Source organism: Notechis scutatus, chromosome 5 (genome assembly GCF_049901735.1).
Source record: "Notechis scutatus isolate UNSWTSFEM ecotype Mainland chromosome 5, rNotScu1.2, whole genome shotgun sequence".
In the NCBI taxonomy this organism is placed as follows: Eukaryota; Metazoa; Chordata; class Lepidosauria; order Squamata; family Elapidae; genus Notechis; species Notechis scutatus.
The window spans coordinates 3530975-3554428 of record NC_142013.1 but is presented as its reverse complement, the minus strand read 5'-3'; the positions used below and the strand labels follow the sequence as shown (position 1 = coordinate 3554428).

The window sequence follows — 23454 nt, the reverse complement described above, 5'->3', positions numbered from 1 at the left end:
TTACCAGTGGGCGAGGAAGACGAGAGGTATGAAGAACAGGGCCAGCAGGTCTGTGGTGACCCAGATGGCTTTATATTTCTGTGGCGTCTGTAAGAGAAGAGTCAACAAAAATGGCGTCAGTTGGCAAGACAGAACAGGGTGAAATAGAATGGAATGGAATGGAATAGAATAAAGAATTGGGAATAGAGAATAGAATAGAATAGAATAGAATAGAATAGAATAGAATAGAATGGAATGGAATGGAATGGAATGGAATGGAATGGAATAGGAATATTCTATTCTATTCTATTCTATTCTATTCTATTCTATTCTATTCTATTCTATTCTATTCTATTCTATTCTATTCTATTCTATTCTATTCCATTCCATTCCATTCTATTCTATTCTGCTCTATATTCTATTCTATTCTATTCTATTCTATTCTATTCTATTCTATTCTATTCTATTCTGCATTTTATTCTATTTTCTATTCTATTCTATTTTCTATTCTGTTCTATATTCTCTTCTCTTCTCTTCTCTTCTCTTCTCTTCTCTTCTCTTCTCTTCTCTCTTCTCTTCTCTTCTCTTCTCTTCTCTTCCATTCCATTCCATTCCATTCCATTCTATTCTCTCCTATTCTATTCTATTCTATTCTATTCTATTCTATTCTATTCTATTCTATTCTATTCTGCATTTTATTCTATTTTCTATTCTATTCTATTTTCTATTCTGTTCTATATTCTCTTCTCTTCCATTCCATTCCATTCCATTCCATTCCATTCCATTCCATTCCATTCCATTCCATTCTATTCTATTCTATTCTATTCTATTCTATTCTATTCTATTCCATTCCATTCCATTCCATTCCATTCCATTGTATTTTACTTTACTGTACTCTATATTCTATTCTATTCTATTCTATTCTATTCTATTCTATTCTATTCTATTCTATTCTATTCTATTCTATTCTATTCTATTCTATTCTATTCTATTCTATTCTATTCTATTCTATTCTATTCCATTCCATTCCATTCTGTTAAATCCATGCACTGGAGGACACTCCCACATTTCCCCAACTTACCAAGAAGAAGAATGGTTGGCTAACATTGCCCAGAATGTGCACAGCATCAGTGGTTACCGATTCAGCTCCGTAGCACCAGGCCAAGGAGTAAAGCCACGGCTCGCTGACCACCCAGAGATTGGTGGTGATATTGGCTTTTGCATATTTCCTTCAAAAAAACCAACATCATGAGATCCTCTTTAGATAACTTACAACAACCCATGAAAATTGGCCTTAAAAGTTGGCCTGAGAAATCATGCACCCCTTTTTCTCTTTTACCAGAAAGATCTTTACCGAATATCGACTGTAGCCAACCTTCGGTAGTCCAGATTGAGTTTTCCAATCTTCCACCTTTGGAGGTATTCAATGGTTTGCACGGAGGATGAAATATGTTGGAATTGCGGAGCCTTATACTGAACGAAACCCCGATTTCGATTGTCCAGCCAAAGGACCTGTGTTTCATAAAAGAGCAGCATTTGAGGGGAAGAAGAACGAAGGAAGGAAGGAAGGAAGGAAGGAAGGAGGGGAGGATGGAGAGGGAGGAGGAGGAGAAGGAGGAGAGAAGGAGGAAGAAGAAGAGGAGGAGGAGGAGGAGAAAAAGAGAGGGAAGGGGAGGAAGGGGAGGAGTAAAAGTTGGAGGAGGACAAAGAGGAAGGAGGAGGAGGAGGACAAGGAGAGGAAGGAGGAGGAGAAAGAAAAGGAAAAAGAGAAGGTGAAGGATGGAAGGAGGAGGGGGAGGGAGAAGAGAGGGAGGACAAAGAGGGAGGAGGAGAGGAAAAGGAAAAGGAAGAAGAAGAAGAAGAAGAAGAAGAAGAAGAAGAAGAAGAAGAAGAAGAAGAAGAAGAAGAAGAAGAAGAAGAAGAAGAAGAAGAAGAAGAAGAAGAAGAAGAAGAAGAAGAAGAAGAAGAAGAAGAAGAAGAAGAAGAAGAAGAAGAAGAAGAAGAAGAAGAAGAAGAAGAAGAAGAAGAAGAAGAAGAAGAAGTTCTCCCTTAGCCATAGATACATCTACTACCAGTCCAGTGGTGGGATTCTACCAGTTTCCCTACCGGTTCACTTCACATGTGTGTGTGCGCACGCAGCTTTCCAAACACCAGCTGAGGCTCTGCTGTGCCAATCAACTTAGAGGATAAAGAACAGAAAATCGCAGGGACAAGTGGGAGGGCCGATCTTGCACTTTTCTCTTCTTTCTCCTCCCAGCTGATCATCAGGGTTGTTTTTTTTACTAACAGTTTAGCTGAACAGGTATCAATTTTTGCTACCGGTTCAAGTGAACCGGGCCGAACCGGTAGCATTTCACCACTGTGCCAGCCCCTTTCCTTCTCAGCCTCATATTTCTTGCAAGGTTACCAATATGGACATATTCATGAGAGACCCTTCCTCCCCATGTTCCCTTGAACCTATCATCCTCCAGGGGGGGGGGGAGTCAGGAAAATCAAGATGGCATCTCCGACTCCATTCCTTTCGAGCACAGGTGTCCGGATTCCGGGAGTTACTCCAATTAAATCCTGAGTCTCGAGCCAAACTTCCAAAACTTCAAAAGGATTTATTGGGAGTTAACATGTCCGGCGCTGCCTGGGCGTAACCAACTCTGAGGCACATAATTCACCGTCACCCTTGACTCTGGTTTTCCCCCACCCCACCCCCTCTGGGTGTATCGTAATCCATATCCTCCAATGGGACACCTCCCTAGCCCAGAGTCATCCATCAGGCTCTCCAGTTAGAATTTTGCACGGCAGAAACTTCAGTCGCCTAGTTACTATCTTTGAAAACATTTATGGAATGATGCAGATTTGGTTTGCAAGCTGCCACACCGCTCTTTCCCCGCTCCCTTTCTATTGGCAACTCTAAAAGACAATAGAAATATTTTATGTGTTGACAACAGGGTTGTGGCGGCCATTTTGGTTTTCTTCTCTCCCCCCCTCCCCTTTTCCTGTAGATCCCTGTGTCTGTCCCAAAATGGCAGTGGGGATGAAAGGACCAGAGAAACGGTGGCGTCATCCCAAGATCCCTTCTGGACAGCAAAGTTTAAAGAAGAGGAAGAATCCCTTTGGTGGGGAATACGAGGAAGAAGAAAACCTCGCCTACCAAATGGGGTTTAATCTTTGATTCTTCCTGGAGTACTTCTAAAGTTCTGGTGATCCAGCTGTTCCTGTACGGATGAAACCTCGGCGGGCGATACAGATCGAAGAGGACCAGTTTGTTGGCCTTGTCCGCAAGGGTCAGAAATTCACTCAGTTTGAAAATGGTCTGGCTCTTGGCCAGCTCTTCATCCTCGGCGGAGAAAGGAGGCGTGTGATAGAAGGGTTTGTTCTAGGTTTGAAGGAGGGAGGGGAGGGAATATACAGCAATCAGGCAGTATTAGATCTTTTTTAAAAAATAAATAAATAAAACCCAAAGCACTATTCCAAAGGTGCTTTTTGCAGGAGGCAACTGGACTTTCTTGTTTATTCGTTGAAGACGTTTCGCTTCTCATCTGAGGATCTTCTTCACCTCTGAGTGGATGGTACCTGTATCTATATCTATATCTATATCTGTTTCTATATATCTATGATAGGTATATTTATATCTTTATCTATTATATCTATATATCTATATCTCTCTATCTAATCTATCTCTCTATCTATCTATATCTATTATCCATCCATCCATCTATCTAATCTCTCTCTCTCATCTATCTATCTCTATCTCTATATCTCTATATCTATCTATATCTATCTATCTATATATCATCTCTCTCTCTAATCTGTATCTGTATCTCTATCTAACTCTATCTATCTTTATCTATATCTACCTATCTATCTCTATCTCTATCTAATCTATCTGTATCTCTATCTAACTATCATTATATCTATCTATCTATCTATCTATCTATCTATCTATCAATCTATCTATCTATCTATCTATCTATCTATCTATCTATCTATCTATCTATCTATCTATCTAATCTATATCTCTATTATCTCTATATCTATCTATCTATCTATCTATCTATCTATCTATCTATCTATCTATCTATCTACCTACCTACCTACCTAACCACACCTACACCTATCTATCTATCATCTATCATCTATCATCTATCTAATCTATCTCTATCTCTATCTCTATCTCTATCTCTATCTCTATCCAGGGGTGGGATTCAAATGTCTTAACAACTGGTTCTGTGGGCATGGCCTAATTTGTGGGTGTGTCTTGGTGATCATGTGACTGGGTAGATGTGGCTTGTAAGTAAATATTGTAAATATTTATGTAAATATTTAATTTTTTATTTTAAAAAGAGCAACTTTTACCCAGGCAGGCAGATTGAGTTGCTCACAAAATCACAGATTCACTTAGAGATCTACCTTTCTTCAATCTGCTACCTGAGTCTGTCCCATAAAATTTGCTTGCAAGCAAACTCATAAAATTTGCTAGCAAGCAAACACAAAATTAACTCACAACACACCATGTATGTAAATATTGATATTTTTTTTAATCAAAAAAGAGCAACTTTTATCCAAAATCAGGCAAAGCAGGCAGGCAGATTGAGCTGTTCACAGAATCACAGATTCACTCAGAGATCTCCCTTTCTGCAATCAGCTACCTGAGTCTGCACTGAAAAAATAGAAGCTTCGGTCCTAAGGAAGGTTCAGCTCTGCTTTTAGATTAGCTAGAAAGCAAGAAATCCAACCATTTCCTGCTTTCTAGCTAATCTAAACCTCCCGGCACAGCAGAACAGCTGATGGTCGGGGGGAGGGAAGGAAAAATAGCAACTTAGCAGGCAAGTTTGCCAGGTAAGGAGTGAGTGGGCAGGGACGGGAGGCGCCAGCCAGTGGCACGATTTGCCAATTCTCTGAACTGTGCAGAATCGTAACAACCGGTTCTATAGAACCGGTCCGACCAGGTAGAATCCCCCCCATCTGTATCTCTATCTCTATCTCTAACTGTCTCTGTCTGCCTCTATCTATCTATCTATCTATCTATCTATCTATCTATCTATCTATCTATCTTACACCCCCCACACACACACACACATACAGTCAGAGCTGAAGAAGCTCAGCGTCTTCCTACAGACTCAATTTCCTGACTAAGTCCACCTTCTCGGGTTGACCTCAGCCTTCCGAGTTTTCCCATCCTTCCCTCTCCCTCCTGGGAACACACGGGATCCACTCCGGAGTCTCACCCCATCCTGGGCCCTCCTCCTTCCCAACAAGAACCCTACCTTGAGAAACCACTCCCCTGCATTCAGCTTCTCCAAGATGTCCCAGGTGAAGTAAGCGGGGTCTTCGCCCCTCAAGTGGGGATAGAGGCGCGCAATATCCGTGGTCCTGGTCAAGGAATGATCGTGCATCAGGAAGGGCACGCCGTCGTAGCTGTCGCAAAAGAGAAACAGGTGGGACCGCAGGTTTGCCCCGTGTCTATCCGGAAGATCAAAATTAAAGTGCCATGCGTGGGAAGAAAAAAAATAGGCTATTGATCTATCAGATTCAATAAGGTCTTTGGATGATAGCAGACACCAGAATAAAAGAGACATGAACCAACGTTTTAGACAGGATTATTTCAAAATGTACCAGAGCTATTTGTAATCCTGATTAATGTACATTCAAAGTGACAATAAAGTTTCTATTCTATGCTGAAATGTCGTCCCATTTTACGACTTTTCTTGCCACGTCTGTTAAGCGAATCACTGCCGTTGTTCAGGGAGGAACAACGGTTGTTAAGTGAATCTGTCTTCCCTCCTCCCACACATTAACTTTACTGGTCAGAAAGGGATCCCATGATCCTGGGACATTGCGACCGTCGTAAATACAGACCGGTTGCCAAGCATCCGAATTTTGATCATGCTGACCAGGATCAAACCAGGATCAACGTGCTGCCACAGTCTTAAGCGTGACAAACAATTATGAGTCGCTTTTTTCCCCCAGTGCCATCGTAAGTTGTGAACGGTCGTTAAACAAACTGATTGTAAGTCAAGGGCTATCTCTAAATAGTCAAACAAACAAACCAGGTTTTTGTGTGGGTGGGAAGATTTTGCAGGGCCGACTTAGGGCCCACTTAGCCAACTTCACGAAGTTAAGATGGGAAATTTTTTTTTCTTAAGGAAACGCTGCTGGTTGCAGAATTGTGGCTAAAGAAATAAGCCATGATTGTGATGGGCCATCGTCTGCTAAAATAAAACCAGGTCATGGCTCACACTTCAAAGTATATCAGGAATCCTGTAGTTGTGGAGTCTGCCTGGCAAGAACGAAGAATCCTTATCCACAGAAGATATGCAGATGTAAATCTTGTACCAATCCTGGCTAATGGGAAAGCTGATGAAAGTACTACGAGTTAGCCAACTTGCAGACCTCAGCTAAAAGTTAGGAATAGAGATGGCCTGAGCAAACAAAATATGTATTAGATAACTCCTGGGGCATTCATTAGCCAAGACCTAGGAATAGGGACAGTTAGAGACCAATAGAACAAATTGTAGAATTATTACTAAAATGTTTATTAGGTGATATTTGTTATTATCTCATTTTGCCCCACCTTCTCCTTTAGTGAAAGTGTATAAAACTTACTCAGTCCTTTGTTCTTGGCTCTTGGCATTTGGGCCAGGAGCCCTTTTCCTTGGAGGACTCCAATAAAAAGCCATGAGAAAAACTGCACCTTGTGTCTCGCGGTCATTGTTGGCTTCGGCACCAGGCTCAGGCCCAAATTGGGGACATCAATCGAGCGGCCCAACATGCTTACCTAATGGTGACGTCGGTCTCCAGGCCGATAGCGCCGTGATCGATGGTTTTGGCAAACGACATCTTGGTATTCTCAGGAGCTAGCTAGAATTAAAAAATAAAACATTCAGAATTTGGAAAGAGTCAGTGACTTCGGGGCTTAGTTAGCGCGTGCGTCTCACCGTACAACTACATTTTTAAAAAAGGATATATATTTTTATTTATACATATTTTGAAAATTGTGTATTGTTCAGGCGTTTCATTTCACCAAAAACAACAAAAACAAATATAATAGCAGTGATGATAATAATAATATATAGTAATTATAACAATAATTATAGTTTTATTAACTTACTAGTAGCTCGGTTCCCATGCTTCGCTATGAAACTATGTGGGTCAGGCTTAGTTTTTGGGGAGGAAAATAAAGAGGAAGAAATTCTGCCTCTGCCTACCAGAATCCATCGGTATTCATCCGGCTAGCATCCTGTCAGTGTGTGAGAGAGTTGAGGGCTGTTTGGAAACTGAAACAGTATTTGCTGCGTGAGCAAGGAGGAGACAGCAAGGAGCCTGGGCGTGGCTTAGCTCAACTGTTCTGTACTAAAGCTGCTTGGTGCTGTTGTGAAACTGAAACTGAAACTCCTCTCCTCTGCATGTGTTTTGCATTTGGAACAGGTTTCTTTTCAGGTGAGGAGGGGGAGTAGAACTCCTTAGCATCAGAGTGTGTTAATAATAATAATATAGAAAATATTCTAAATGATCTGATGGTCATTTGGAAAAATCCTTTCTTAGTGAGCACCGAGAAGCCAAGGGGAACATAGGTGCCAAATGTCAAGTTTGTAGGGTTTATGGTTCTGGAGATTTTGTGATGATGGTATTTTGCTTTTATATATATATATAGATTTGTGCTTCTATTAATTATACTGGCATACTTATAGTCATACATAACATTCATCTTTTAAATCTTTTAAATACACATAAAAATAATCTTTCTTCTTCTAACTAACTTCTACCTCTTGTATCTAACCACTGATAAAACCTATCCCACGTTAAATAATACCCTGTATCTCTTTTATGTTTATTTTTTATTTCTATCTATCCATCTCTGCATGATCCAATATTTTCCGAATTATGCTTTCATCTGGTGGGGTGTTTTCATTTTTCCAATATTGTGCAAATACAATTCTCGCTGCTGCCAATATGTGAAGTATTAAGTATATAATCCCTTTATCATAGCTTTCTGGTATTATACCTACCAAAAATATTTCTGGCTTTAAATCTATATGTTGCTTAATCATCTTTTCCAATCAAGTGCGTATTTTAGTCCAATATTTTCTTGTCTTCCTACACCAAAATTACATTAAGCTGTTTTTAAGTGACATGTAGTCCTTGACTTACGACTATAACAGAGCCCAAAATTTCTGGACTAACTCCCAGAATTCCTCCACTTTAAGACTTATGGACTTCAACTCCCAGAATTCCTCCACTTTAAGACTTGTGGACTTCAACTCCCAGAATTCCTCCACTTTAAGACTTGTGGACTTCAACTTCATGGCTGGCTGAGGAATTCTGGGAGTTGAAGTCCACAAGTCTTAAAGTGGAGGAATTCTGGGAGTTGAAGTCCACAAGTCTTAAAGTGGAGGAATTCTGGGAGTTGAAGTCCACAAGTCTTAAACTGGAGGGATTCTGGGAGTTGAAGTCCACAAGTCTTAAAATGGCCAGGTTTGGAGATGCCTACCCACCTGAGATGGTCCATTCAGATATGGACCATCTCATACCAATCTTGCCACCACATCCAGTGGCTTGGTCAATACTGAAGTTCTAGTTTCAACAAACCTTGAGGCAACCTACTTTGGAAAGGTTGCTTTGATAGCCCCTCTTCTGGCTACGGGAGTTACTTCCGGTTCCACCTACCATGGGGGCTCCTCTGTGACCAATCAAGGCCGGCTTGGGACCCAGAGTCCCCTTCTCCCGGATGCAGGGGGAGTACATGCCCAGGGGAACGAAGATAAGGTAGATAAGGACAACCAGGTAAGGAGTTAGAATCAACATCTGCAGGACTGAAGAAGACAAAAGGCATCAAGTTGGTGGATTAGACCCTGAATTGTAACAATAGCAAATCCTAGTGGCCGTATTTAGAAATGGGACCTCTCCACATGTTAATGGAGCAACAGAGTTGGAAGGGACCTTGGAGGTCTTCTAGTCCAACCTTCTGCTCAAGCAGGAAAACCTCTCCCATTTCTGACCAGCCTGTTCTTAAAAGCCTCCAGTGATGGAACACCCTCACCTCCTGGAGGGAAGCTTTTCCACAATTAATTTGTTCTCACTGTCAGGAAATTTCTCCTGAGTTCTAGGTTGGTTCTCTGCAGAATACACTGGGCTGGGCGAGAAGAGAAGAGGAGAGGAGAGGAGAGGAGAGGAGAGGAGAGGAGAGGAGAGGGGAGTGGAGTGGAGTGGAGTGGAGTGGAATGGAATGGAATGGAATGGAATGGAATGGAATGGAATGGAATAGAATGGAATAGAATAGAATAGAATAGAATAGAATAGAATAGAATAGAATAGAATAGAATAGAATAGAATAGAATAGAATAGAATAGAATAAGAAAGGAATATAGAATAGAATATAGAATAGAATATAGAGTAGAGTAGAGTAGAGTAGAAGAGAAGAGAAGAGAATAATGGAATGAAGAAGAGAAGAGAAGAGAAGAGAAGAGAAGAGAAGAGAAGAGAAGAGAAGAGAAGAGTGTAGAGTAGAGTAGAGTAGAGTAGAGTAGAGTAGAGTAGAATAGAATAGAATAGAATAGAATAGAATAGAATAGAATAGAATAGAATAATAGAGTTGGAAGGGACCTTGGAGGTCTTCTAGTCCAACCCCCTGCTTCGGCAGGAAACCCTACACTATGTCAGACAAATGGCTGTCCCATCTCTTCTTTAAAAGCCTCCAGTAATGGACGATCCACAACTTCTGGAGGCCAGGCATTCCACTGATTAATTGTTCTCACTGTTAGGAAATTTCTCCTTAATTCTAAGTTGGATCTCTTAGTTCCAGGTTGCTTCTCTCCTGGATGAGTTTCCATCTGTTGCTTCATGTCCTGCCTTGTGGTGCTTTGAAGAATAGCTTGACTGCCTCTTCTTTGGGGCAGCCCCTCCAATATTGGAAGAGTGCTATCACGTCTCCCCTGGTCCTTCTTTTCATCCAACTAGACCTACCCAATTCCTGCAGCCATTTTTTTTGGTATGTTTTAGCCTTTCATCAAGGGAGGTTTCATAATACCATCACAGGAGGAAATCATTAAGAAAATATTGGAATGTGCTGAAATAAGTAGATTGACATTTGAAATTAGAGAACAAGAGGATAAACAATTTTATAAAATTTGGGACCTTTTCTATCAATGGTTAGATAATAAAATACAATAATGAAATATGTAGAATTTTAGAAAATAATAAATATATAAAGATGTATTTTTTCTTTCTTTTTATTATATCTACAAAATGTTTTTGAGGATAGATTTGGGAGGATTATATGAATTGTTATAAAATAAACTAAGTAAATTATGGTTATCTTGCAAAATATGAATGAATAAAATTATTGTCAGATGATTGATTAATAATGATACTAGGGTATTCAATTTTTGATTGATAATATGAGCTATTATGCAATGTAACTGTAATTGAAGACTACGAAATGGATGCACACAAACATTTGTAAACCAACCGGCACACTGCTTGTATACTTATGGAAGAAAGTTTGATGTTTTTATGTTTTGTTTGTTTATGTTTGTCTTTAAAAACCAATAAAAATTACAAAAAAAAAAAGGGAGGTTTCATTTCTGCCATGAATAAATCACTGATGAAAATAGGGGGCTGGGTACAGTGGTGGGATTCAAATTTTTTTACTACTGGTTCTATGGGCATGGCTTGGTGGGTGTGGCAGGGGAAGGATACTGTAAAATCTCCAGTCAGAAGTGATATTTGCTGGTTCTCCAAACTACTCAAAATTTCTGCTACCGGTTCTCCAGAACTGGTCAGAACCTGCTGAATCCCACCTCTGACTGGGTAGCACAGAGTCACCTTGAAGAAAAGTTACACATAAAGCATTTTTATATTTAGCAAAAGTCCCCAATTCCCTAAAGCTTTGCTTAAAAGAATATTGTGTAAAACCTCAAGGTCACTGAACCAAGGAACTAACCATATTACAGTAAACAAGGGTGTAGATGGAAAATGACAGATGGTGTAAGATAACTGAATAATCAAATGTACTTCTCCTTTCCTATATATATATATATATATATGTTATTCTCCTTTTTTGGTAAAACTTAATAAAAGGAACGCCCCGGGCTAAGCTGAGGTCATGACATGTATAAAAGTGACGACACAGGAAGAGCCAGGGGTTCAGAATTTGCCATGCTAATGCTCTGAACCTTGTGCGCAAATAAAACCTGTATTCTCCAACCTTTCGTGGTCTTGTGTCCTGATTTGGAAGCAAGATTTCCTGCTACAACCTCAAGGAGAGATTATCCCTTAGTGGTAGATCTCTGCTCTTGGAAACTTGGCCTTCTGGTATTAACAAGCACCAAGAGAGCATTAACTAGTGCCCCATTTTAAGGGATCCGCTTGAAGGACCGAGACAGAAGATCCATTGAAGACGCTTATGTGGGGCCTGAATGGTTATTCGCTGGAGATACACTACCTTTATCACGTACCCGGAAGAAATGCAGGGCCACCGGCCAAGCCAAGAGCACCATGGTGAATATGGCAATCACGTGAAGAAAAGGAGCCGTCACCTGTTAGGAGGAAGGAGGAGGAGGAGGGGAGAGGGAGAAGGAGAGAAGGAGAGGGAGAGAGAAGAAGAAGATGGAGATGGAGGAGGAGGAGGAGGAGAAGGTGGAGGAGGAAGAAGAGGAGAAAGAGAAGAAGAAGAGGAAGTGAAGGAGATGGAGATAGAGGAGGAGGAGGTGAAGAAGGAGGTGAAGAAAGTGGAGGAGGAGGAGGAGGAGGAGGAGGAGCAGGAGGAGCAGGAGCAGGAGGAGGAGGAAGAGGAGAAAGAAGAAGAAGAGGAAGTGAAGGAGATGGAGATAGAGGAGGAGGAGATGAAGAAGGAGGTGAAGAAAGTGGAGGAGGAGGAGAAGGTGGAGGAGGAGGAGGAGGAGGAGGAGGAGGAGGAGGAGGAGGAGGAGGAAGAAGGAGAAGAAGAAGAAGGAGGAGGAGGGGAGAGGAGGAGGAAAGGAAAGAAACAAATAAGAAAAGGGAGAGAGCGAGGGGGAGAAAGAAAGAAAGAAAGAAAGAAAGAAAGAAAGAAAGAAAGAAAGAAAGAAAGAAAGAAAGAAAGAAAGAAAGAAAGAAAGAAAGAAAGAAAGAAAGAAAGAAATCCATAAAAAATTTAAAAATTTCTTCATTCCATCAGCATCACTATTAAGGATTTCAGGGATTGAATTCCTGGAGGGAAAAACACTTCAAAGACAGTCCTCGATATACAACCATTTATTTAGTGACTATTTGACATTACAACGGTACTTAAAACGTGACATGGGACTGTTTTTTACCCTCACAACCGTTGCAGCGTCCCCATGGCCACGTGGTCAAACTTCAAGCGTTTGGCAGCCAGTATGTATGATCACTCCGTCATCTCGGTGATCACCGTATCCGGCCAGTGTCCAATAGACAAAGTCAGATTCGCTTAACGACCGTAGGAGTCACTGAACAACTGCAGCGATTCACGACACAATGGTGCCCCCCCAAAAAAATGTTGTAAAAATGGGGCACGAGGCATGTAACAACTGCCTTGCTTAGCGACGGAAATGTTGGGCTCAGTTGCGGTCGTAAGCCGAGGACGACCTGTGGGAGGCTTAGGAATTGAGAAAAAGGAGGTGCAGACGAAACTACAACCAAAAGAAAAACGGCAGGCACTGGACAAAACAAGACAAGCAATGGAACAGAAGTCATCTTCAGAGGTTGTGGGAGCTTCATCCCTGGAAGCTTTGAAGAAGAGACTGGACTCCCACCTGTCAAAAATGGTGTAGGGTCTCCTGCTTGGGCAGGGGGTTGGACTAGATGACCTACAAGGCCCCTTCCAACTCTGTTCATCTGTCATCTGCACCTCTATAACTGTCTGGTTTGGTTCTGCAACCCAACAGGACAGACACAGACTCCAGAGAGGAATTGGGACGGCAGAAAAAACAATGGCTACCAACCTGCCTTCCATGGAGGACCTGAATACTGCATGAGTCAAAAAGAGGGCTATGAAAATATCTTCAGACCCCTCAAATCCTGGACATAAACTGTTTCAACTCCCACCTTCTGGACTCTTGACGAATGTATCTTTTCTTTTATGTACACTGAGAGTATTTGAACCAAGACAAATTCCTTGTGTGTTCAATCACACTTGGCCAATAAAGAATTCTATTCTATTCTATTCTATTCTATTCTATTCTATTCTATTCTATTCTATTCCATTCCATTCCATTCCATTCCATTCCATTCCATTCTATTTCTATTCTCTATTCATTCCAATATTCTATTCTATTCTATTCTATTCTATTCTATTCTATTCTATTCCATTCTATTCCATTCCATTCCATTCTATTTATTCTATTCTATTCTATTCTATTCCATTCCATTCTCATTCATTCCAATATTCTATTCTGCTCTATTCTATTCTATTCTATTTCTATTCTCTATTCATTCCAATATTCTATTCTATTCTATTCTATTCTATTCTATTCCATTCCATTCTATTCTATTCCATTCTATTTCTATTCTCTATTCATTCCAATATTCTATTCTATTCTATTCTATTCTATTCTATTCTATTCTATTCTATTCTATTCCATTCCATTCTATTTCTATTCTCTATTCATTCCAATATTCTATTCTATTCTATTCTATTCCATTCCATTCCATTCCATTCCATTTATTCTATTCTATTCTATTTCTATTCTCTATTCATTCCAATATTCTATTCTATTCTATTCTATTCTATTCTATTCTATTCTATTCTATTCTATTTCTATTCTATTCTATTCCAATATTCTATTCTATTCCATTCTATTCTCTATTCATTCCAATATTCTATTCTATTCTATAATGTCATTCTAATCTTTTTTGATTTTTTTTTAAAGGAGACCCCAAAACCTACAGACCCAGCCAGGTATGACCTCAATGCCTGGGAAGATGTTTGCAAAAAAAATCACCAAGCAAAAGGTTTGTAAGTATTTAGAAACAAACAAGATGATTAGTAGAAGCGAGAATAACAGGGATGGAAGGCACCTGGGAGATCTTCTCGTCCAACCCCCAGCTTAGGCAGGAAACCCTACACCATTTCAGACAAAGGGCTATCCAATCTCTTCTTAAAAACCTCCAGTGATGAAGCATCTACAACTTCTGATGGCAAGCTGTTCCACTGGTTAATTTTCCTCTCTGTTAGGAAGTTTCTCCTTAGTTCTAAGTTGCTTCTCTCCTTGATGAGTTTCCATCCTTATTGCTTCTTGTCCTGCGTTCAAGGGCTTTGGAGAATAGCTTGACCCCCTCTTCTTTGGGGCAGCCCCTCAAATATTGGAAGACTGCTATCGTGTCATCCCTGATCCTCCTTTTCATTAATCAAGACATGCCCAGTTCCTGCAACTGTTCTTCATATGTTTGAGCCTCCAGTCCCTTAATCATCCTGGTTGCTCTTCTCTGCACTCTTTCCAGATTCTCAACATCTTTTTTTTATAATCTGGCCACCAAAACTGGATGCAGTACTTTAAGCCAGACAAATTTTACCACTTTATTATTATTTTTATTTTTAAATCATAATCTCTTCTTACCTGGAACGACAAGTAGAATGTGTGCCACTGACGGTTCCAAAACATGGTGATAGCTGTTAAGCCAGTGACGGAGAGGAAGAGGGTGAAAAGTGTCACACGCTAAAGAGATCAAGAAGGATTATTTATTGATTTATTTTTGAATATATATTTTTTATTGTTTACATATAAATGTCAACTCATAAAACATTTCTATGACTGTTTTGGAGTTGCCACGAGCAGAAGTGGGAGGGAGAAGAAATTTAAAAGAGCAGTGCAGCCGTTTGGAACTGAAAGTGCATTCCATTCGTATCTTGCAAAGATTATAACTAAGCTACCACAATTTCTGCAGTGCAAATCTCTAATTGGAGAACGTGATTGATGACTCTGGGCTGTGAGCGTGTTTCGCTGGAGAATATGAATTGTGATGCACCCAGAAGGGTGGTGGGAAACCAGGGTCAAGGGGGACCGTGAATTACACGTCTCAGAACCAGCTTCGTACAGGTCACGCTGACATGTTTGCTCCTAATAAATCCTTTGAAGTTTTTGAAGCTTGGCTCGAGGCTCATTGAGAGAATATGATTAAAAATAAAATAACAGACTGTGACAATCAGAGTCTGTAGAAGGCTTTATTGTAAGATATTGCAAAACCGGACCCCAACTCCCAATAACAGATTAGGAGAAGGAGACACTTCCTTCCAGTCATTACAGCCTGATATAGGATTATCGCGCTTAAAAGATTACATAATATGTCCTGTTTCTCACACATAGAAGTTATACAGATTCTCCTAAGAAAGAAATAAGTAGTCCTGGGACTACTTTGGGATTGCTCTTCCCAGACTCTTTCCACAGAAATCACCTAATTCTCCTCATCTTCATCATGATCATCATCATCATGATCATCAGATATCCTGTTATTCGTTTAAAAGATTACACAAGGGATCATTAAGAACCTCCTAATGTCAGAGCAACCTAGCATGAATCTCAAACGAAGCCAAGGCCACAATATTTTGCAATTTTTCAGAACTTTAGCAAAATAACGAGTTATATAAATGTTCCGATCTCTAGAAGGTCAGATTAAGAGCAAAGATGGAATCTGTCTTGTTCTTTATATTCTTAGGTGTATAAGGTAGATTTTCACAGGAAACACTCATGGTTTAATTTAATCCTGACAGCAGGGTTGGATATTGAACACAGTGTAAATTGGCCATGGCATTCCATTTGCCATAAAACAGAAGTAAAAACAAAATAACATATAGGCAAATATATACATATAATGACCATCATATCATATGTCAACTTCTCTATCATTGTAATACTTATCTATCAATAATACAAGCAGTGTTTCTTTCCAAGTCCCCCTCACCTGTTTCTTTTGCCTTCCAACTTCTACCTCATCTTTCTAACCCAGAGGTCTCCAAACTTGGCCACTTTAAGATTTGTGGACCTTCAAATACTGGAACACTGCTATAATGTCACCCCTAATTCTTCTTTCCATTAAACTAGACATACCCAATTCTTGCCATGTGCTTTATATGTTTTAGTCTCCAGCCCCTTAATCCTCTTTGTTGCTCTTCTCGGCCCTCTTCCCAGAGTCTCGCCATCTTTTTTATAATGTGGTGACCAAAATTGGTATTCCAGGTGTGGCCTTACTAAGGCTTTATAAAGCGGTACTAATACTTCACATGATTTTGATTCTATGCCTCTGATTATCAGCTGCTGCTGCACACAGCTGGCTGATGTTTAAGTGATCATCTAACCAGGACTCCAACATCCCTCTCGCAGTTACTGCTTTTTAGCCAGGTACTGCCTCATAATCTATACCTGTACATTTGGTTTTTCTCGCCTAGGTGTAAAATCTCCCTTTTTTTTTTCCTACATTGAATTTCATTTTCCAGGATTGATTTTCCCAAACTGGAAGGAGGTGGCCATTCGGAAGGAAGTCAAATGAATTTACCTTATGGCACCAGTGCATTTCCAACTCTTTACTTTCAAAGAGTAGTAAAACTGCTATAAACTGTAAAATAAGAGCACAGGCTTAGTTGTAGCCAACCGTTGGCATGGGAAGAGGAAATTTATGTATTGCTAAATTTAACAAATTGTTAATAATGTATTAATCATTAATATGAATACATAAATATAGGTATTAATTTTTCCCTAGCAATCCATGGGTTTGTGGAGGGAGGAGGAGGGCGGGCAGTGGGTCATTGGTGCTCTCTGAACTTGGCTGTTTGCAGACATTGCATTACCCAACTAGGTAACATTATCAGGTTCTGCAACAACACAACCAAGCTCAGAGAGCATCAAGGACCCCACATATGGAGGTGTGTCAAAAAAAAAAATGAGGTAGCAGATACAACCAATGCTTGCTACTTTTTGTCAATGTTACAACACGTGTGTTTAAAAAAGGACTGTTAGCTACTGTTTTCATTCATCCATCCGTTCGTTCATTCATTCATTCATTCATTCATTCCTTGACACTCTGTCACTCCCCTGGACACCCCAGAAGTACTAAACTATTCTATATTCTATTCTATTCTGTTCTATTCTTATTCTATTCTATTATTCTATTCTATTCTATTCTATTCTATTCTATTCTATTCTATTCTATTCTATTCTATTCTATTCTATTCTATTCCTTTCTATTCTATTCTACTCTACTCTATTCTATTCCTTTCTTATTCTATACCTTTCTTATTCTATTCTATTCTATTCTATTCTATTCTATTCTATTCTATTCTATTCTATTCTATTCTATTCCATTCCATTCCATTCCATTCCATTCCATTCTATTCTATTCCTTTCTTATTCTATTCTATTCTATTCTATTCTATTCTATACTTATTCTTATTCTTATTCTATTCTATTCTATTCTATTCTATTCTATTCTATTCTATTCTATTCTATTCTGTATCCTATTCTATTTTCTAGTTTGTTCTCTATTCCATTTTCTATTCTATTCTATTCTATTCTATTCTATTCTATTCTATTCTATTCTATTCTATTCTATTCTATTCTACTCTACTCTACTCTACTCTACTCTACTCTACTCTACTCTACTCTACTCTGATCAGTTTAATAGCCACGTGTGCAAACCTCTTTTTCCCATCTGCCTTTCGAATGCAGCCTCTGCCTCTGAGTGTTAGATCTTTCACCCAATCACCCAACCACACCTTCCCTTAAAGTTTGGGCTGATATCCGCGTCATCGTCCCGCTTTTGGGGGAAGTCTTTTCACCAAAGAAAAGCTTGGACTTACGATTAAGAAAAACAGGTAGGAAAAGACGAAGACCGCCAGAAACAGCAGGAAAGTCGACCAGTGAAACCAGTAGCCTAAATTTATGAAGCTGTACCTAAAAGGATGACAAGGAACCGTGACGTTTAGGTAAAAGTACCATTGCTCAGTAGCAAATGACTCCATTTCTTCTTCCCAAGCAGAATAATGGAGTTGGAAGGGGCCTTGGAGATTCTTCTAGTCCAGTGGTGGCTAACCTTTTTGGCCTCCGGTGCCAAAAATTGTGCACATGCCAGCACACACACATTCGTGTGCCAGCACCCAAAATGCAATGCGCCCCCCCTCTCCACCCCCCCCTGCGCATGCGTGTGCAATTCCCCATCCACCCCCTACTGTGAGGCACTACACCTCACAGCGGAGTTTCTTCAGCTGGTTTGAGGCCTTTTTCAGCCTCCCAAAGGCTTGAAAAAAAGCCTCCGCAAGGCTTTTTAGGCCGAATTTTAGGCCCATTTCGTCACTTCCGGTATTACAGGAAGTGACAAAACGGACCTATTATTCGTCCTGCAAAGCCTGCAGAGACTTTTTTCAAGCCTCTGGGAGGCCAAAAAAAGGCCTCAAACCAGCGGAAACTCAGCTATGAGGTGCGCGCATGCGCAGTAAGGTAAGTTTGCCTGCGGCTCATGTGCCGGCACAAATGGCTCTGCATGTCACTTGTGACACGCATGCCATAGGTTCACCATCACGATTCTAGTCCAACCTTCTATTCAAACAGGAGCCTGTGTACCATTTGAGACAAATGGCTGTCCAATCTCTGCTTTATGGAGCACCTACTACTTCTGGTGGCAAGCAGTTCCACCGGTTAATTGTCCTCGTGGTCAGGAAGTTTCTCCTTAATGACCTGCCTTCCCCATTGACTTGGCTGGTCAGACGGTCACAAAAGGAGATTGCGTGACCTTGGGACATAGCAACGGTCATAAGTATGAACCAGTTTGCCAAGCATCTGAAATTTGGCCATGTGGTCCTGGGGATGCTGCAAAGGACTTGGACTTCCTTATTCAATCTGTCTTTGGATTATGGATTTCCTGTCTGGCTGCTCACAGAGGGTCAGATTAGGTAATCATACCTCTTCATCCCTTATTCTTAACACTGGTACACCACAGGGTTGCGTGTTGAGTCCCTTATTCTATACTCTTTATGTGCATGACTACTTTCCCACTCACGCTAGTAATACTATTACTAAATGTGCAGATGATGCAACAGTGGTAGAACTCGTCTCCGGGGGAGGGAATGAGCCTGCCTACCGAGATGAGGTGGACCAACGGTTGCTTTCATGGTGTGGAGACAATAACTTGGTCCTCAACACCAATAAGACCAAGGAGCTGATAGTGGACTATATAGAAGGAATAGATCAGAAATCCAGCCCTTGCTTATCAAGGGAGACCGAGGGGAGCAAGTGGCCAGTTTTAAGTTTCTGGGTGTCACCCTAAAAGAGGACCTGACCTGGGGTGCTCACATTGCAACCCTGGTCAAAAGGGCCCAGCAGAGATTATGCTACCTGAGGCTTCTCAGGAAACAACAACTGAATGAAAAACTGCTGGTGACCTTCTACCGCTGCACCACGGAGAGTATCTTAACTTCCTGCACCTCTGTATGGTTTGCCAGTTGCACAGGGACAGCTAGGACGGTGCTCCAGAGGGTTAACGTCATTGCCCAGAGGATCTTTGGATGCCCTCTCCCCTCTTTGGAAGAGCTTTATAGGTCCCGCTGCCTTAAGAAAGTTCAAAACATTCTCAAAGATCCATCTCATCCTGGGAAACCTGCCCTTTTTTTTTTTGAACTATTACCCTCTGGCAGACGGTACAGGAGAATAATAAAAACAAGGACAAATAGGCTGAAAAACAGCTTCTACCCTAGGGCAGTAACTCTATTGAATTCTACCGTATAGTGCAATAAATGCAATATCAGGGGTTTTCAATTCAATGTATAGAATATAAAGAATGTGTGTTTGTGTTTATTTTCACAGTCATAATGTACACTGAAGATGGTATTTAATTTTGTTGTACGAGGTGCAATGACAATAAAGTAAAGTAAAGTAAAAGTCATAACTGTGAGAAATGGTCATGTGCAGAGACAGTATTCAGCCGGTTCAGACCGGTTCTGGCATACCGGTTGTGAACATTTTGACTGGTTCAAAGAACTGGCAAATACCGCCTCTGGCTGGCCCTGCCCACCTGCCCCTGACCTCTCACCTGTCCTATATTCTGTTGTTATTAGCTCAGGTGATTCGCGCAGGAATCACGCGTTTGGCACACCTCAACTGAGCTAAGAAACAGCTGTTGGTCGGTCTTAGTCTCATTTCTGCATGCACAAATCGTGCATTTGGTGCGCCTCAGTGGAGGTAAGAAACAGCTATAGGTCGGTCTTAAGACTTGAAGCGAGCACGCTGTCAGCTCATAAAATATTTCTATAGTCTTTGAAAGGGAGGGGTTTTGAAAGATCAGTGCAGCAGCTTGGAAATCGAAAGTGTATTCCATAAATAGTTTTTCAAAGATGGTAACTAGGTGACTGAAGCTTCTGCTGTGCAAATATCTAACTGGAGAGCATAATTGATGACTCTTGGCTATGGAGGTGTCCCATTGGAGAATAGGAATTATGATACACCCAGAGGGGTGGGGGGGGAAACCAGGGTCAAGAGTGACAATTAATAATGTGCCTCGGAGTCGGCTACATCCAGGCAGCGCCGGACATGTTAACTCCGAATAAATCCATTTGAAGTTTTGGAAGTTTGGCTCGAGGCTCATGATTTAATTGGGGGGTAACTGCAGGAATCCTGACAGCTTGCTGTTTCTGAGACCCAAAATTCATTGTCATAGAACCGCGCATAGAACCGGTAGGAAAAAAAATTTGGAAACCCATCCCTGGTCTTGAGTCACATTTTTCATTGCCGTTGTAACTTTGAACAATCACGAAATGAACTGTTGTAAGTCAAGGACTGGCTGTGATAGCAATAAAAGCCTTTGAACACTTACCAGTCAAAGCTGTTGTAGTCATTCCTGGCTTCTCCCCACATATACAGAAAGACAAAGGAAAAGCTGAATGTGAAAGCCAAGAGGGAAAAATACATACATTCTCCCTATAATTAAAAATAGGAGAGAAAGGCATCATATTTAGACTTCAATAGGAACAATTGTGCTGCCTGAAATGTATGCTGTGGAGGCTACCCCTGAGAATTTAGGCTTCTCATTAGTTTTCCAGGGTTGCTTCCACCTGCTTCAGCCTACCTTCTGAAAAAGGAAAAAAAAAACCAGCACAATACCCTTTATAGCACTAGGCAGAATGGGAATAAAATAAAATTCATTAAAAGCTCAACTTAATGGATCATTCTAGGTGGAAAGAGTGTCCTTTAAATCCAGCTGTCTGTTAAATCCAGCTGTCCATTAAATCCAGCTGTCCGTTAAATCCAGCTGTCCGTTAAATCCAGCTGTCCGTTAAATCCAGCTGTCCATTAAATCCAGCTGTCCGTTAAATCCAGCTGTCTGTTGAGGAGAGAGGAAGATATCATTGTACCTTATTGCAACACCAGAGTCCTGGTTTAATCCTTTTGAGGTTCTGGTCTTGCCACTGGCAGGTGTATAAGCCAACCAGGCAAGAAACGAAGGCTTCGTATTTACAGATTTTGATCAAACGTTTCTTCGCTTTTTTGAATTTCCGCAATTTGGATTTCTTGACCTGGGTAGGATGGTTCTCTCTCGGCAGGTCGTCCATCTGTGGAGCCTGGAGGATGAATTCAACAAAGAAGTTGGAGAGGAATGGAGAAGAGAAACCAAGCTCACCCCTTATTCAGGAGTCTCCAAATTTGACAATTTTTAAGACTGGTGGACTTCGGCTCCCAGAATTCCCCTGCCAGATTTCTGGGAATTGAAGTCCGCAAGTCTTAAAGTTGCCAGATTTGGAGATCCCTGTTCTATGAACCTGCCCGGGGTTTGTTTTTTCATCTATTGATCACATTTTGAAAACTCTGTGCACAGGTACGCCTCGTCTTACCACTACAGTTGAGGGAAGAGCTTGGGCAAACATTTGTCTGAAATGGTATGAAATCTCCTGCTTAAGCGGAGAGTTGGACGAGAACAGCGGTTGCCAACCAGTGGGCCGGGGGACCACTTGATGATCCACAAGAATATTTTGGTGCTCTGCAGAGAAATGTCTCCCCCCAAAGCAATTAATCCAAGCTGTGCGGGAACACAAAGGCTGCACCGCCCACATGGCCTGCGGGAACACAAGGCTTGCGTCGCTTGCATTGCGAACAACACGAGGTAGTGAGGGGAGGAGTGAAAGGGCGGAAGGGGGAAACTTGCCCCACTCACCCCACACGCCTCGCCTGGCCACCGGCTGACCACCAAACTCATAACTTTAAATCCTGCAGACCAGAGACCTTGGGAAAATCCCCCCCAAAAAGTCTGCAGGAATATCCCCCACCCCGTTTTCCTACCGATCGATCATTCTTTATTTGGGATCACAGGATACCGTCTCCAGAGCTGTTCTCAGGGGAGAGAGAGAGAGAGAAAGAGAGACCTTTGGCTTCATGCAAGGAAAACAGCAGAAGCAGCAGAAGGCTTTCTTTCTCTCCCCCAAACTCCACCAGAAATGAGTCTTTGCCGGCGCAGCCTCTTGGAGCAGGAGGCCTTGCAGGGTCCCCAAAGACTCATTTCTGGCAGAGTTTGGGGGAGAGAAAGAAAGACTTCTGCTGCTTTCCTTGCATGCAAACAAAAGCAGAAGAAGAAAGAAGTGGAAAGAAGCAACCCAGTGGCCTGGCCAGGCGTTTGGGGCAAATGGGGCAAGTTCCCCCCCTCCGCCCTTTCCCCCCTCCCCTCACTACCTCGTGTTGTTCTCGATGCAAGCGATGCAAGCCTTGTGTTCCCGCACAGCCTGGTTTAATTGCTTTGGGGGTGACATTTCTCTGCAGACCACCAAAATTTTCTCACGGACCACCAGTGGTCTCTGGCCCACTGGTTGGCGACCACTGCTCCAAAGCACCTGAAGGCATTTACAGGAAGCAACGGATGGAAATTCATCACGGAGAGAATCGACTTGCCTGTTAGGAGAAATTTCCTAACAGTGAGAAATAATTAACCAATGGAACTACTTGCCACCAGAAGTTGTGGGTGCTCCATGGAGGTTTTAAAGAAGAGACTGGACAACCATTTTGACTGGAATGGTATATAAGATCACCTGCTTGAGCAAGGGGCCAGACTAGAAGACCTCCAAGGTCCCTTCTAACTCTGTCATTCTGTTATTCTGTTTTTTGATGCATCACACATACTAAATCTATGTGTCCTTGGTTTCTGTACCTTATTAATAAGGCCTGTCTTCCCTTTTTGGTGGAATGGGGAGGAGAAAGTGGGGTTTCCTAGGTGAAGATTGAAAAAGACCCTTTGGAAAAGTTCTAGATGCTTCTCAAATTCAGGGATTTTCTTTCCAGCTCTGTGACTAAATTCAGTTGCCTGAGTTTTATTGGCCACAATCCAGGGATACATTTTCAAATAAAATAAAACAAGAATGCACGCAAACAGACGTGAAAACAAAGCAACGAAGTGAAGTGAAATAATGAAAGGAAAAATGATGGAAACTGGAAATCAATTACATTGGTCTCGTTTCAATTAAAGACATAACATGCAACAAAAAATAAAACCAGACCATGAAAGGAAATAACAATA

The 23454-nt window shown here is 41.2% G+C and overlaps 1 protein-coding gene across 1 annotated transcript; it reads right to left on the bottom strand.

Annotated features, from left to right (window-relative positions):
• On the bottom strand, positions 1-21505 carry LOC113428042 (glycerophosphodiester phosphodiesterase 6-like). The gene is made up of 13 exons (XM_087967482.1): positions 21308-21505; positions 20770-20873; positions 17765-17858; positions 16465-16524; positions 14532-14630; positions 11417-11510; positions 8637-8786; positions 6752-6830; positions 5241-5391; positions 3125-3349; positions 1334-1491; positions 1061-1208; positions 1-87 (listed from the first exon to the last, which is right to left on the bottom strand). The coding sequence occupies exons 1-13, from the start codon at positions 21503-21505 to the stop codon at positions 1-3; spliced, it is 1647 nt and encodes a 548-aa protein (XP_087823608.1).
• Positions 21506-23454: the final 1949 nt, after the last annotated feature.